The following is a 15,306-nucleotide window of genomic DNA, read 5'->3' on the forward strand; positions in this document are numbered from 1 at the left end:
ATATTTTTTCTTAATCTTATTGGAACAATTTGTTTCAGGAAAGAAGAAGAGGCAACATTCTCATACAGTTCAAAGCAAAAATTAAAGTCAAAAAATTTGTAATGCATTTTTTTGTTTCAAAAACTTTTATTTGATAAAATAATAAAAATTATTTATGGAAAAAAATTCATAGAAAATGTAAATTTCTAAAAGAAAACAAAATTTAAAAAAAAATCTTGTTCCTGCAATGCTTGCTCACCGTAGCCTTCCATCTTAAAATTAGCATTCGCAATAAATTCCCGCAGTGTTTAACTATAGGAGAAAATTGGAACAAAAATTGTGTATAAACAGTTTGACATTTTCAACGTACATCTTAATTTGTTTCGCAGATTTCTCCGAATCGTTTTTCTGAACGGTTACGATGACACAAAATTAGTAAATTTTAGACAAATCGGAGAAAATTATTCTCCGATCGGTTACCTCGATAGGGGTGAATCTACGGAGCAGGCACTGAACCTTTACTTCGAACACTATCAGAATTATTTAAAGAAAGCAGTACATGACAAAAGCACAGTCACTTTTTGAAGATCTTCCACCTCTATTATCTGCGCTCACTTATGCTTGATTTCGGTGTCTCAAGGGAAATGATGATTTCTCATTTAATAGGACATTTTTATATACATACACTACAATATTTTGTTTAACCCCTTTCGAATCGTGAATATTTTTTAATTCAAGGCATCAATTGAAATTGAAAAATAGGTCTTGATCGTTAAAAATTTTGAATAAAACTAACCCATATAATTTTTATTTAGTATTGATTTTCTGTATTTGGTTGTACAGTTATACCATGGCATATCTAACTTTTTAACTTGTTTCTTTTATGTTTGCTCACGCAGCTAAACCAACTGATGAATCACTAACTAATAAAGCAATACAAGTTACTGATGTTATTGAATCTTCTTCAACTGTTGATCAATTATCTGTGATTTTGCCGGGAACGAATTCAACAACATCAACACCACGCAACCAAATAAAAACTACACCAACTGCTGCACCACTCCAACAAGAAACAATTCAACAAGATAATTCAACAACAGCCACAGCTGACTTAGAAAATTCAAGTTGTGAAAAAGAATTAATAAGTAGTGTTCAACAAAATTCTCCTGAAACCTCCACGGTCGCAACTGAAACGTCATCCTCGAAACAGGAAAATAGTAATAGTTTACCAACAACAGCATCTTCATCACCAACATCCACTTTATCGACTTTGTCTTCATCTTCATCGGCAACATCAATTACATCGTCTTTAATACAAAAATCATCTTCCAGCGAGATAAATGATAATTCAATAGTTTCCACGTCTAAAATAACAACAACGGAAAGGATAATACTCCCTGAGAGGGTCAGTGATCCAGCGAAATCAACTACTCTAGCTAATAACGAAATTAAAATAGCAAATCCAAAATCATCGGACAAGAAGAGCATGAAACTAAGCGAAAACGAAGTTAACCCAACAGCAGTTAATGTAAACACACAAACAATGTCGTCCGATGAACTGCAGCAGCAATCCGAAACACTAGTTTCTACAAATTCAGTAGAAGGAACGATGATGACAAATGGCAAGGAAGATGCCGTTGAGCAGAAGACTCTTCAAGAGGAAATCCTTAATATAAATTATAAGATAGATACATTAAACGATAGTTTAGATAAAAATCTTAATAATATTAACAGTAGTAATAGCAGCAGTTCCAATAATATTAATAACAATAACAACATTAGCACAAGTAAAAAGACATCAACTGACGAAACGGATCGAAGTGTAGCGGCGTCGCAAATTGCTGCTAATACTCCTGTGTCCAAATCGTTAACAGATAAGCCAATGATAGATCTTGTCAACAATAACTCCAACTCAAAAGTAACAACCGCCACTCCTGCAAAAACAATACCAACAACAGCTGAATCGACTGAAATCGCCAACAATAGTAGTAGTCAAGTAGTTAGTGAGAGCAATAATAACATTAAACCCTCAAAAACACCAGAGCTTCCTGATAAAGTTGCGAAGGCAACACCAACCCTCAATGGGGAAGGTGGAATTGTTGATTCAGGTACCTCTGCAACTGAAGATAGTAGCAGTAATAAAAAAGAAAAGATTGTATCACCGGGCAAAACCAAACCAACTACTGAACAATCCGCAGCTATACAAGCAGCAATTCAATCCTTGATTAATTACAACGAAGGACAATGGTCACCACAGAATCCTACCGGAAAGAAGCAGTACGATCGCGATCAATTGATGCAATTGCGAGAGGCTAAAGCATCTAGACAAACGCCCAATGTGAGCACGATAAATGCATCGATTCTTCCAGACTCTCAGCCCAATTTGATGCCGTCTTTTGTTCGTAGCAATAATAATAACAAACGTGTTCAGTCAATGGGTGGAATCGGCTCCATGGGTGATCGATCTGTAATAAATATTTGTGGTAGTGTTGGTGGTATGGGAGGTGGTGCTGGATACAATAACAAACAGGCATCAATGTCAGGTGTAAATAACCGTAATAACAAGGGAAGCACCAAAGGCAGTATCTACCGTATAAACTTGTCGCTAAATCAAGACGTGAAACTAAACGAGACTGACAATGCGTGGCGACCACGTCAACTTGCTCCCGAAGCTGGAGATGGTTTACATGATAGTGAAGAATTAAAACGACGTGTCCGTGGAATTCTAAATAAATTGACGCCAGAAAAATTCGATACTCTGGTGGAGCAAATTATAAAACTTAAGATCGACACAAACGAAAAAGTCAACGACGTCATGGAACTAGTCTTTGAAAAGGCTATTGATGAGCCAAATTTTTCAGTTTCTTATGCACGTCTATGTCAAAGACTTGTCGACGAAGTTAAAGCACGTGACACAATTGAAAGTGGCACCAGGTCGAATTTAATACAATTCCGGACATCATTGCTTGACAAAACAGAACATGAATTCATTGAAAATGTCGCCAAACGTGAGGCAAAAGAAAATATTCTCCAACCGATTTTAGATAAAATTCGTGATTGCAAAGATCCAGTTGAGAAACTTGAATTGCAGGCTCAATTGGAAGATGAAGAACGTAAGATACGTCGTCGCTCAGGTGGTACTGTTCGATTTATTGGTGAACTATTTAAGATTTCAATGTTAACTGGAAAAATTATAAACTCTTGCATTGATTTGTTGCTCAAAGCCAAGTCTGAAGATCAATTGGAGAGTCTGTGCAAATTGTTGACTACAGTTGGTGAGAAGTTCGAAAAGACTCCACAGAGCAAGGAACCCAACGTTTTATATAATTTGGATAATACAATGAAGAAAATGCAGGCCATTGTCTCAAAAACGGACAAAGAGGGAGCTAAGGTAACCAGTCGTGTGCGATTTATGTTGCAAGATGTAATAGATTTACGTACACGCAAATGGGTTTCGACACGTGGCGATACACCAAAGACTATGGATGAAATTCAGAAACAAACCAAGACCGAACAAATGTCAACTCAGTACATTAACTATAGTAATATAATGTCCAGCAGTGGTGGAGGTGGTAACAGTGGAGGTGGTGGAGGCGGAGGCAGCATGAAAAAAGATGATCGCCGATTTGCCGATCGTGGTAATAATTCTTATAGCAATAATCGTGATGGCAGTCGAGGTGGTGGTCGCAATGATGATGGTGGATCAATGCGACGAAATCAAAATCAAAGCGGTGGTAATAGTATGGGTGGCAATGTAAACACCTCCAATAACAGTGATGATACCTGGCATCATGTGCAGACAGGAAAAGGCAACCGATCGATTGGTGCTGTTGACACCAATAAACTTGAACCGATGGTATGGCTTGAATATCATACTAATACATACTCTAATTATAAATCTTTATGAAAATTGTATGTAAACAAAATTTGCATTTACAGCTCAATGATTTAGATATGGGAACTAAGAAGATGGGTGGTCTGCAACAGTTCCTGTGGAACAGTAGTGGAGGTCAGTCGCGGACTCAATCAACAGCTTCCAATTCGTTCGCTGTATTATCCACATTGATTGACTCAAAGAGTAACAATGATCGCAATGACCGAAATGACCGAAATGACAGAAATGACAGAAATGATAGAAATGATAGAAACGATCGTGGTGGTCCAAGAAACAAAAATTCATATAACAAAAACTCAATGGAAAGAGATCGATATGACCGAGGTAAGTGTCTTATATTCAAGAAATAATTCACTAGTAATATATTATTTTTAGTATAAGCAATAGTATTAAAGCTTCGAATAAGTTTATATATATATATATTACATTAAAATATAACCATTAATGGCCATAAATATAATTTTCTAGAAAACTTAATATTAATGCAAACGGTAACGGCCATAAGAATCCTTAAAAATCAGAACTTGATAAAAACCCAAAAGATACCGGAAAGTCTTGCCCTGAATCATATTAAACAAAAATATTTAATAGCCCAAAATAAACTGTAGAATCGTTAAATTTTAAGACCTGAAAATGATCTTTGAGATTATACGCTATCCAAGAAAATATTGGAACAGGGTGATTCTTCGTCAGGCGATATTTCAAACAATTACTTTCTTAGTGCTTGCACTATGCCTAAATCAAAAAGGTACTATGTGGCAATTGAAAGCGTGGTCATTATAAACAAAACAATTCTTGAGAAAGAAATTGTATTTCTTTTAATAGAAATTCATAGAAAATTTGTTAATTAGGAATAGTAATAGTAAAAATATTCTCAAATTTATTAATCTTTATTATATTAATGACAACAATAAAACTTCAAATTATAAATAATCAGGTGTTCATTCCCATGGTGGCTCAGCGCATGGATCTCGAGAAAGTTCTTCGTCCCGTAACAACCCAGGTCGTGGTATGATGAATGCTTCGAACATGCAAAAATCAGCTAGTCATAACAAGAATTATCAATCAATGGCTCCTAGAATGCAACCTAAGGTAATATCGTAAATTATTTCTCATAAAAATATGATAATGTTTTTTCTTTAAATTGATTTAGATGGGATTACCTTCATCTTCATCATCACACCAACAGCAGATGGCTTCAAATAATAATTCGAGCACATCAACAACATCAAATGCAACACCTGCAGATGTCGAATATGAATCACTTGCTGTTGCCCCACGAGCTGTTTTCGATGAACCTACCAAAGAAGAAGAAACAGCTATGAAATCGGCAATCTCAGATATGATTGAAGCTGCTGCCAATGCAAAAACTCTGAATTCAGTCATATCATGCTTGACAAAATTCAAAGAAAATTTGCGTTCATATTTTTTGTTTATGATTCTATCCGAATATTTGCATTTGGTTAACGTCGGCCAATTACAACGTCGTTATGCTGCCAATAGTATAGCATATTTCATCAAGCGAAATTACATCAGTATCGCACACTTTAAATTGGCTTACAAGCAATTGGGAGAATTTGTCTGCGACCTTATACTAGATGTACCCTATTTTTGGACTAATATTTTTGAATTCGCAGGTAATTTTGGAATTGAATTATATTCAATTCAATATTCAATAAATTAAATTTGTGTCTTTGTCTGTTTTCCAGGTCCATTAATGACTAACAAAATAATTACCATAAATGATTTATGGAACCAAGATTTAGCCGAGCAAAGGCAAGGAGTTACTTTCCTTAAGAGTTTCCTTAAATATTCCACACGTGAAATAGGGCCAAATTTCACTCGTGCCACGTGGAAGAGTTCAAAACTAAACTGGACTGATTTTATGCCCGAGTCTGATGTTGACAACTTTATTAAAACAAATGTAAACGTTAAATATTTAATTTCTTATTGCATTACTAAATTCTTAAATAATTGTTGCAGAAACTTGAATTTTTGGAAGATGAATCAGCGAAACCGCACATTGTTGTCACAGAAGATAAAATTAAATTTAATGAGAAAATTATAGAACGTGTAGATCAATTGCTTAAAGATAAAGCTTCAGTTGAATCTATAATCGATTACCTTAATGTTAGTACTTTTAATGTTATATTTTGTTTATACTCTTGATAAATGGTCGTTTTTTTTTTATTATGATAGGGAAATGTATCTGAACTTGATAAAACGTTAACACGAGCACTAACAACTTCCATTTGCAATTATGCGATTGCCTTCAAAGAGGGTACATTTAAATTAGAATTAACAACGTTTCAAAAGACTTGCATACCTATACTGACACGTCTTTTGGATTCAAAAGAACAACTAGAGCTCGAGGCTCTGTTTGCAATGCAGTTACTATGTAATCGTTTGGAACATCCTAGAGGTAAGTTATAAATTATTGCCTATCAAAATCGGTATTGGTTCTAAATGTTTTTTAATTTTTTTTTTATAACAGGCCTTTTAAGTGAATTATTTGGCGAGTTGTATGAAGCTGAAGTTATACAACAAGAAGCTTATATTAAATGGCGAGATTCGAAAGAAGAGGCCCTAGCTGGCAAAGGTAAGTAAACACTTTTTCAATTTTTAAAAAATTAGACCAGAAATGGAAGAAGTAACAAATGGCAGCTCAATATTGTTTTGTATATTTTCTATTGTTGTATTAAGTTAAACCTTTGTTAATGTATGAAAACTGTATTACTATTAGCAAATATTTTTAGAGAACCCGCATTCCGGGACGAGAGGAAAAAATGTTGGCATGCAAGGGCTATAAAAATGACAAAAATAAATTGTATTATTCTCTTTGATTCCTTTTCAAAGTTTTAGTTTTCGGTGTTTATATGCGAATAGAGATTAAAATATATCCCGATAGGTACACCTCCTGTTCCTATTTCCCTAATTTTGTTTGTAGCAGCCTTTTCGCCTCGTAGCGTTTTTAGTCTGTCCGAGCCTAATTAAAATGTTTTTTTTTTTTTCGTTCAGTCTTCAGCTTTAAATTTGGTACGGATGCATTAAATTTGAATCTTATTCCCATGAGGTTGCACTGTTGTCCTAGCTTTTCTAGGACGTTTTCGACACTTAAAAATGGCTATAACCATTTTAATTAAACTTTATATATCTAGATACATTTTTAAAAACACTTCTCCAAATGGAAAACAAAGTATTTTGAGAAAATTGGTTTATTTTAGACTCACTACTTCTGTTTACTTCATTGATTTAATTTTGATAAAAATATTCATTAATAATTTGAAGATGTTTGTCATGCAAGGGCTATAAGAATGACAAAAATAAATTGTATTATTCTCTTTGATTCCTTTTCAAAGTTTTAGTTTTCTGTGTTTATATGCGAATAGAGAGTAAAATATGTCCCGAATAGGTACACCTCCTGTTTCTCTTTCCATAATTTTGTTTGTAGCAGCCTTTTCGTCACGTGGCGTTTTTAGTCTGTCCGAGCCTAATAAAAATGTTTTTTTTTTTCGTTCAGTCTTCAGGGTACGGATGCATTAAATTTGAATCTTATTCCCATGAGGTTGCACTGTTGTCCTAGCTTTTCTAGGGCGGTTTCGACACTTAAAAATGGCTATAACCATTTTAATTAAACTTTATATATCTAGATACATTTTAAAAAACACTTCTCCAAATGGAAAACAAAGTATTTTGAGAAAATTGGTTTATTTTAGACTCACTACTTCTGTTTACTTCATTGATTCAATTTTGATAAAAATATTCATTAATAGTTTGAAGATTGGATTGGAAAAAGAGATTAATTTTATACATTTTGTTTATGTATGCTCCATTTTATTTATTAGTGTGTTTCCTCAGTCATCTTATCCAATACCGAATTCTAATCTAGGTTCACTCAGATATCACAAAAATATCCACGTCCTCTTTCTATCACACACATTCTAGCTTTGACTTAAGAATCCAAATTCTAGCTAAAGCTTTCTTTTATTCACAAGACCCAATGTATGCGCTGAAAGATAGCTGTTATATATTTTCGCCTGTTGAAAGTTCTAATTAATGATATTTATGCGTCATACTTATCGAATATGTGACTCTTTTTTTAAATTGTAAATGCTATTAGGACTTCCCTGTTTGAAAATCAAAAAAATGCTAATTCTTTATTAATTGAATTTTATATTTGTATCAATAATATATTTATATTTATTTTTTTCTATCTGTTTTTCTTTTAGGTGTAGCCGTTAAAGGATTGAATCCTTTCTTTAATCAATTACTTAGTGGTGAAACGAGTGATGAAGCTAATTAACATAAAATTCAATTGTGCTTAAGTGTCTCGTATCTCTACTAAGAATAAAATATAAACTAAAATTACTTTAAATAAAAAAAATAAGAATAAAAACAAAATCATGATACATTATTCGATATTTGAAAGCGAAAAATAAAACAAATATTCACATCCTTTTCACATACATAAACATAACGGTAAACCAACACATAACCATCCTCTTATATTTATAAAATGAATAACTAATTGAATAATTTGATAAAAAAAAAATAATTTTATCGCGATTTATTATTATTCAAAACAAAAACTAGAAAATGTACCTCTATGTAACGAAAATGGATATAGAGACTATGTAATGAAAATGGATAAAGATTATGGTGGAAACAAGAACATAACTCTAATTATTATATATAACTTATAACATAGATTCGCAGGAGCTCATCCTTTTTTTTTTTATTAATGTTTTGTTTTATTTTTGTAATAGAATTATTTGTTTTTTTTTTGTTATACTTAATTTTAAGAATGAAAGAAAAAGAAGTTTATATTTTCAATTTTAATCGAATCGAGTGAATATATACAGAAGATCAGTTTTTATTATTATTATTATTGCTCTAGTTAGGGAAATGTATTAAATATGTTAATTTAAAACAATTTTTATCACAGACACAGAATATGAATATTTTGTGAGCGTTACACTAAATAAAATTGTAAATAAAACGGAAAATATAATAAAAAATGCTCTGCTAAAAAAAAAAAACAAAAAAAAAACAAGAACAATTAATTCCGCTGCTCTAACAGAAGGTGAATTAATGTAGAGATTTACATGTCGCGAAGGACGTTATGTTTTTAATTTTTGTATCATATTTTTGTTCGGTTTTTTCTCACTAAGAATAGATAAAAAATTAAAAAAAAAGCATTACAATATGTTGCTGCAGAATAAAGTAAAAATTATATATATATACGTATGTATATATATGTTGGTATGAGTTGTTTATTTTTAATGTGGCAGAAATTAATATTTCCATTTACAAAGGATGTGGAAATAGTGACTTATGCCACGACTCATATAGACGCATATATATGTATGCAACTTGTTAAATGTGAGCCTGGTGCAAATTTTAATAATTAAGTTTACTGCATTTTTGATTTTGGTTATCGGGTATTTCGTTTTATTAAAAGAAATAAAAATATTTTATTTATTTTGTTGTATTAAAATAATAAAGTAGATCTTTTCTTTTTCAAATATATACAAATAAACTGAATGAAGATATAAATGACTATGTCTTTTTATGTAAATAGCTTTGTAAAATAAAACAATATAAAACTTTGTGTTAAAAACTTAAAAAAAAAAAGAAAATATCGAAAAAGTAAAAAAAAAAAAAAAACATTACAGCGAGGTTGGCAAAAAAACAACAGTTTCGTTCTATATTTTATTATTTTATGACTTCTACAATATTTGAGAGAAACAATAAAATAGTATTATATTTATATTTTTGTAAAATATTTTAAATTTTGAGTAAATAAGAAAAAAAGCAATGCCTACACACCTACATAAAATAAATCGACGTCTTAAAATCTTGAGCTTAATTAAAATATCGTCATTAGACAAAGACGTTCGAAAAAATCGTTTATATTTTATTGAAAATTGGAAAACTGTATTCATAGATAATATTTTTTTGGACCCGTTTTCGACACGTTTTTTTTAACAATGGCCTAACATAATTGTAAATTTGTTTCACTTTAACATAACTTCAATTCGGAATTACCAAACCAATATTAATAAAAGGTGGGTCAACAAAGTATTCAACTGGATTTTTTTTTATTTTCAAAATGACACTACTATTTTTTTAACTTCCTGACTCACAATTTTAAGAAATCTTTCAGGGTTACTGTTCCTAATAAAAGACGAGAGCTTCAATAATATTCGCCATGATAGTGTATCTCATCTTAGTAGTTTAGAATCGGCAGAATATAAGTCTAATTACTGCAAAATGAAAATTGCAATTCACTAGGCCTGGGTGTCTTGTAGATATCCCACAATTAATTTCAATTTAAGTAGAAGTTTTAGAGATTAATAAGAATATTTAATACAAATTTAACAATTAGCCATTCTATAAACAGAGTAATGTCCTACACGTACTACATTAACATATAAACAAAAAAATTAATGGAGTTAAATCGTCTAATGGGATTGTTGATTGTCATTGAGTTATCTCTAATTTTCTCTATAAAAACTAAAGAGACAGCTATTTTGAAAGCGACTAGAAATATTTAATATATCGAACTATATATTTCATTTCATGCGATTTCGGCCCTGATATCACATATAAATAGCAACATTAAAAGATATATGACTTATTTAATGATATAAATGTTAGTTTTACATAGATAAAACATCTTCAAATGATTTTGTTGGACGAAGTCGAAACACCAATTTCGATTATCAATTTTCTTCGTCTCAGTCTGTCTTTTTTTTATAATACCAACTACTTCCTGGGGTTTTTAAAAATTCCAATGATACAAACTTTGTATGATTAGTAGTTGTATTGTGTGAATATTATTTAAAGCTCCAATATTTTTGGGCGCTTTTCCAATTAGTTTTTAAATAAAAATGTTGCTTTTATACATAGTTGGCCCACCGTTTACTCACACGTTTTTTTTTATCGTTAACGGAAAGCAAAATTGGTCATAAAAACTAAATTTTCCAGCATGCGATTTTTTGAATTAAAAACTTATTACTGGCAGCAACGAATTGTTTTCAGTTATACAAAAGCTAAATGTGCTATGTTATTCCCAATTTCTTTGAATAATAGTTAGAATCGGATTAAAACTATTTTTAATTTTCCCAAACTAAAAATTACTTCAAAAAATTTGTTAAATAATTGAGGTTGTTATTTATCTGTCCAATTAGAATTTTTAAATTCGTAAGATGCATGTCCAAATAACTAAAACTGCATCGTTAGCTTGTTTTTACAAATATAACTTGACCAATTTTGTCCTCCGCGGACGATATACAGTTATTGTAAATGCATTGTATATATATTAAATGAAAAATAAAAACAAACATTTAAAGAAATAAGTTGTATAGTGACCACTTTTTTACATTACAAATGGAAAAAAATAAACACATTTATATAAAGTAGATGAATGTATTTAATATCAGGAAAAATTAATATATATTTATATATATATACATACATAACACAGTTATAAAGTGTTGCTACTTCTCCTTGATACGTTTTATATAATTAAAAAAGAAGCAAACAATTTTTCCACTTATAGGAAAAAATTTTTAAATATAAATAATTATAAAGGCGATTAATTATAATAAAAATAAATAATATATGATAATTAACAATATTTTTGGTAGGAATTTATAGATATTGACGTGCACACCAGCACACGTATGTTTATATATGTAATACTTACCTATTTCCTATAGGCAAGGCATATATAAAAATCTATATGTATAAAAACTAAGCAAAAATAAACAAACAAAAAACTAAGAATATTTTTTCTTTTAATTTTGATCGTGGACGCGTCTAATGAAAACAAATGTTGGGTAATTAAAATTTGTTAATTTTTGATTTCTTTACACTAATCTCGATTCGAATTCGAAAGGGATTTTGGGTAGGATTTTAAAGAAAGATTTTTTATCAGTGATTACATATTCTGCAAATCATGTTTTTCTGAGATATAAAAGCTTGAATTTTATATAAAATCACCCTTACTTCGTAAGCCGTTGAACGTTACATCGAAAGATGCCAAAGCGAATTAGATTGCTTAAGGCGTTCAAATCTAACTTGTCGTTTCTCTCTTGTGGGACGTATTCGTTTATTATTTCTAGTATTCCATTCGTTTTTATAACAAAAGCTTTCGTATTTACTCCAATTTCTTTTGTCAAAAAATTTGCATCAACTTAAACGAAAATGCACTAAAGTTTAAGATCTAAATTTTTATTTATGTTTAAGGTAACAAGTCAACGACGATGAAAAGACTTCTTCAGTTCATGAAGCAAAATGATCATCTTGCCAAAGATTTTAAAAGAGTTGTCTCCTTAACCACAATATAGGATCGCTTGGTTGGAATTTTTATGAGGAGGATTAGAATTCTCTTATATCACTGTTAAGAAATGGAAAAGAATGGCAAAAATGACGAAATTTTGAAGTTTATAACTAGAAAATGTTTTTGCGGGAAGTCTTCAATTAAGGATGTTTCACCTTGAGTATTTTACTTAAGGTAGGTTGTGCTAGTAATATATTCAGCCTTATCACAGGCCCCGTCGTAATAGATTCGTAGTACGACCCCCGAATAATTGTATCATTGGTCCCGTCGTATCGAAAAATTCTGGTATGAAATTCGGAGTTCTGAAAAGTGGTATCACTAGCCCCGAATGAATAGTAAGTTTGACAGATTTTTTTGTATGAGCAAAGTGAATGGATACAAGTTGACAAAAATGTATGTTCAAATACAAAGTGAAAAATATATATGTTTTGTTTTTAAAGGTCTAACAAAGTAATTACAAACAAAACGCAGTACACAGTGTAAAGGATGCAGGCAGCTGGAGGAAGGTACATTTAATTTACATAATGGTGCGAAAAGGCTACGAAATTCGGAGTTCGTGAAAATTGGTATCACTAGCCCCGAGTGAATAGGAAGTTTGGCAGTTTTTTCTACGAACAATTATTTTGATCGGAGTTTTTAAAACGAACAAAAAATTAAGCTTGCGAAGATAAATTAAATAAAAATAAAATATATGAAAAGAATCATGTAAGTTTTACTATTGTTTTAATGTGAAAGTGTTTACCTATGTTTTTTTTATTTTTTTTTGAAGGGCAAATAAAGTTATCACAAATAAAATTCAATTCGAAAAACTTTTTGAAAAGTCTTCAAGAAAAACTTGAAATTGCCCAAGGATTTTCAATAATCCCTAAGGAGGAAGTGAATTTGTTTTGGGAGGCAGTAAAAATAGAGTTAAATAGTTAAAGACCCACCTTCTAAGGACACCTCTAGCTGGAAAAAAAGTAAATTGAATAAATAAGTCCAAACTTTTTTATAATTTAATTTAATTCTTAAGTGTGGTTAGATTGAAAGGCATAAATCAAGAGGAAAATGGTTGAGAACAAAAAAGAATGCAAAGCTACAGGTGGCGGAGCAAATAGAATGCATTTTTTTAGCAGCCTCGAAGAAGGTGTCATGTCATAAGAATGAATGAACTTTGACCACCGGAATAAAAGATGCACAATCTTTTGGATTCGAAAATTCGTCCTAGCCTTTAGAATCAAATGAACCTTGTGAAGAGAACTAACTTGCCGATGTGTCGATGTCATCAGACGTAGTTGATGTGAGAAATGTTCCACGGTGTCTTCCAACCACTTCGCGTCAATCATATGATTCATCCAGTCTTCGTGTATTTTCTTCATTTCTTGCAAAGATTGCAACGACAATACTATCAATTTTTAAAGACGAAAACAAATAAAACCAAGAACAAGTCGAAAGATGAAAAACGAACTTTTATTTAATTTTCTTATTTTGACGCATATCAGCTGATTTTAAAACTCCGAAATTAGTATTTCTGTGTGCCAATGCTTTCTTGAATTCGTTCGGGGCTTATGATGTAAATGTATTCGTGTTCGTAGCGTAACATAATTTTCGGGGACTCGCTACGAGGGACTCTGTGATAGGGGTGATTGAAGTCGTTTTAAACATCTTTTTTTAGTAGCTTTCTTCAGCTAGCAGCTAGCTTCAGGATGGTTGGAACTGCGATAGAACGTTGCTGAGGAAAGTCACTTTCGATCAAATTTAGCTTCTCTGTTCAGACGAAAGTATATTTCAAAACTAATTATAAACTTATATAATGTTAAACCATTGTTCAAATAATTAAAACGTAGTTGAAGTCCGGTTAATCAAATGGATTTGCTTTGGATCAAATCTATAAATCAATAAATCTTTCTATTTTTGAAAAATTAACTTGCCCCACTATATTTTTCTTTGTTGATTGTATTTTAAAACAAGTTTATTTAAAAAACAAACAAAGACAAAAATTTAAACACATTTTTCTTTTAATTGAATTTGTATGTCCATTGTCAGCTGTTTTCGTGGATCATATTATGGAATGTAAGAGCGAGAGAAATGCTGACGTTTTATTTACGGAATACTTCTAACGAAACGCCAGTAAAACGCCGCGACTCCAAAAATGACAATTGGCGTTTAAGTACAACGCATATCCGAAGAAGGGTGAATGTGATACAGAAACATTATTAATATATTCAAATTTGATTTTAGAACCCTTCAGTATTAAATGATGATTCAAGTTAGAAAAACAGTTTTTTTTTAACATACGAGTATTACCAAAAATAAAGGATTTACAGCCTTATTTATTGGTAGTGAATCTGTATTAAAGTCGGTAACGTCGGTAATACTCGTACTGCATTGCATAATTCTGTTATGGCGTAACGGCTAGTGCCTAGGACTATTATGCCAGAGGTCTTGGGTTCAATCCCTGTTTGTGCTTTCTACGTTTCTTTTTTTCTTGCGAGAAATTTTCAAATCCTCCAAGAAAAATTCTTGTCACGAAAAGTTCATTCTCAAATAATCAGTTCGTATTCGGCTTAAAACTGTAGGTCGGTTCCATCCCTGATAACATTTCTCACACACAGAAATGGCTGAGAGTTGTCGTCAATTAATTTATTTATTTATTCTAAAGAATTTAAAACTGCATAATATTGTTTTCCTATACACAAAGTTTCCCTGGTTTTGAGCGACACAAATTCTATTTGAAGTCAACGCATTAGTCTTTTTTGGAAATCCAATCATTTTGCTGTAGAGGGAAGACTCGATTCAACAATATCCAATAAATAACTATCAGGCCTATTCTGTTATTCATCGGAATTTTACTTGGATTTTCACTAACCATTATTCTGCTATTTATTGAAGTGAATCTGTGTATGTCGGTTACGTCGGTAATACTGCGCGGTATTTTTCTATTCACGTGAAAGCTTTCATTTTATACAATTCAAATCCGCATATAAAATGCAGCGGATTTTTCATTTGATGTCTGGTTTGTTAATTTTTGTAAGCAAAATATAAGTGAAACCTAATTTATCGCTAAATTTAGAATATTTGTTTTATAAATAAAAAAGTATTAATA

General features: G+C 31.3%; 1 protein-coding gene across 7 annotated transcripts in view; it reads left to right on the top strand.

Annotated features, from left to right (window-relative positions):
- LOC129953287 (eukaryotic translation initiation factor 4 gamma 3) overlaps positions 1 to 9,958 on the top strand; it is a 36,734-nt gene extending 26,776 nt beyond the window's left edge. For all 7 annotated transcript variants that reach the window (XM_056066310.1, XM_056066309.1, XM_056066311.1 and 4 more), the window contains 9 exons: positions 879 to 3,835; positions 3,919 to 4,198; positions 4,812 to 4,966; positions 5,028 to 5,511; positions 5,584 to 5,798; positions 5,858 to 6,004; positions 6,074 to 6,296; positions 6,369 to 6,473; positions 8,104 to 9,958. In XM_056066310.1, coding sequence (XP_055922285.1) covers positions 879 to 3,835; positions 3,919 to 4,198; positions 4,812 to 4,966; positions 5,028 to 5,511; positions 5,584 to 5,798; positions 5,858 to 6,004; positions 6,074 to 6,296; positions 6,369 to 6,473; positions 8,104 to 8,177 — 4,640 coding nt within the window. In that variant the 3' untranslated portion in view covers positions 8,178 to 9,958. The remainder of the gene's footprint in view (positions 1 to 878; positions 3,836 to 3,918; positions 4,199 to 4,811; positions 4,967 to 5,027; positions 5,512 to 5,583; positions 5,799 to 5,857; positions 6,005 to 6,073; positions 6,297 to 6,368; positions 6,474 to 8,103) is intronic.
- Positions 9,959 to 15,306: the final 5,348 nt, after the last annotated feature.

The sequence above is a fragment of the Eupeodes corollae genome, chromosome X, assembly GCF_945859685.1.
Source record: "Eupeodes corollae chromosome X, idEupCoro1.1, whole genome shotgun sequence".
Classification (NCBI taxonomy): Eukaryota; Metazoa; Arthropoda; class Insecta; order Diptera; family Syrphidae; genus Eupeodes; species Eupeodes corollae.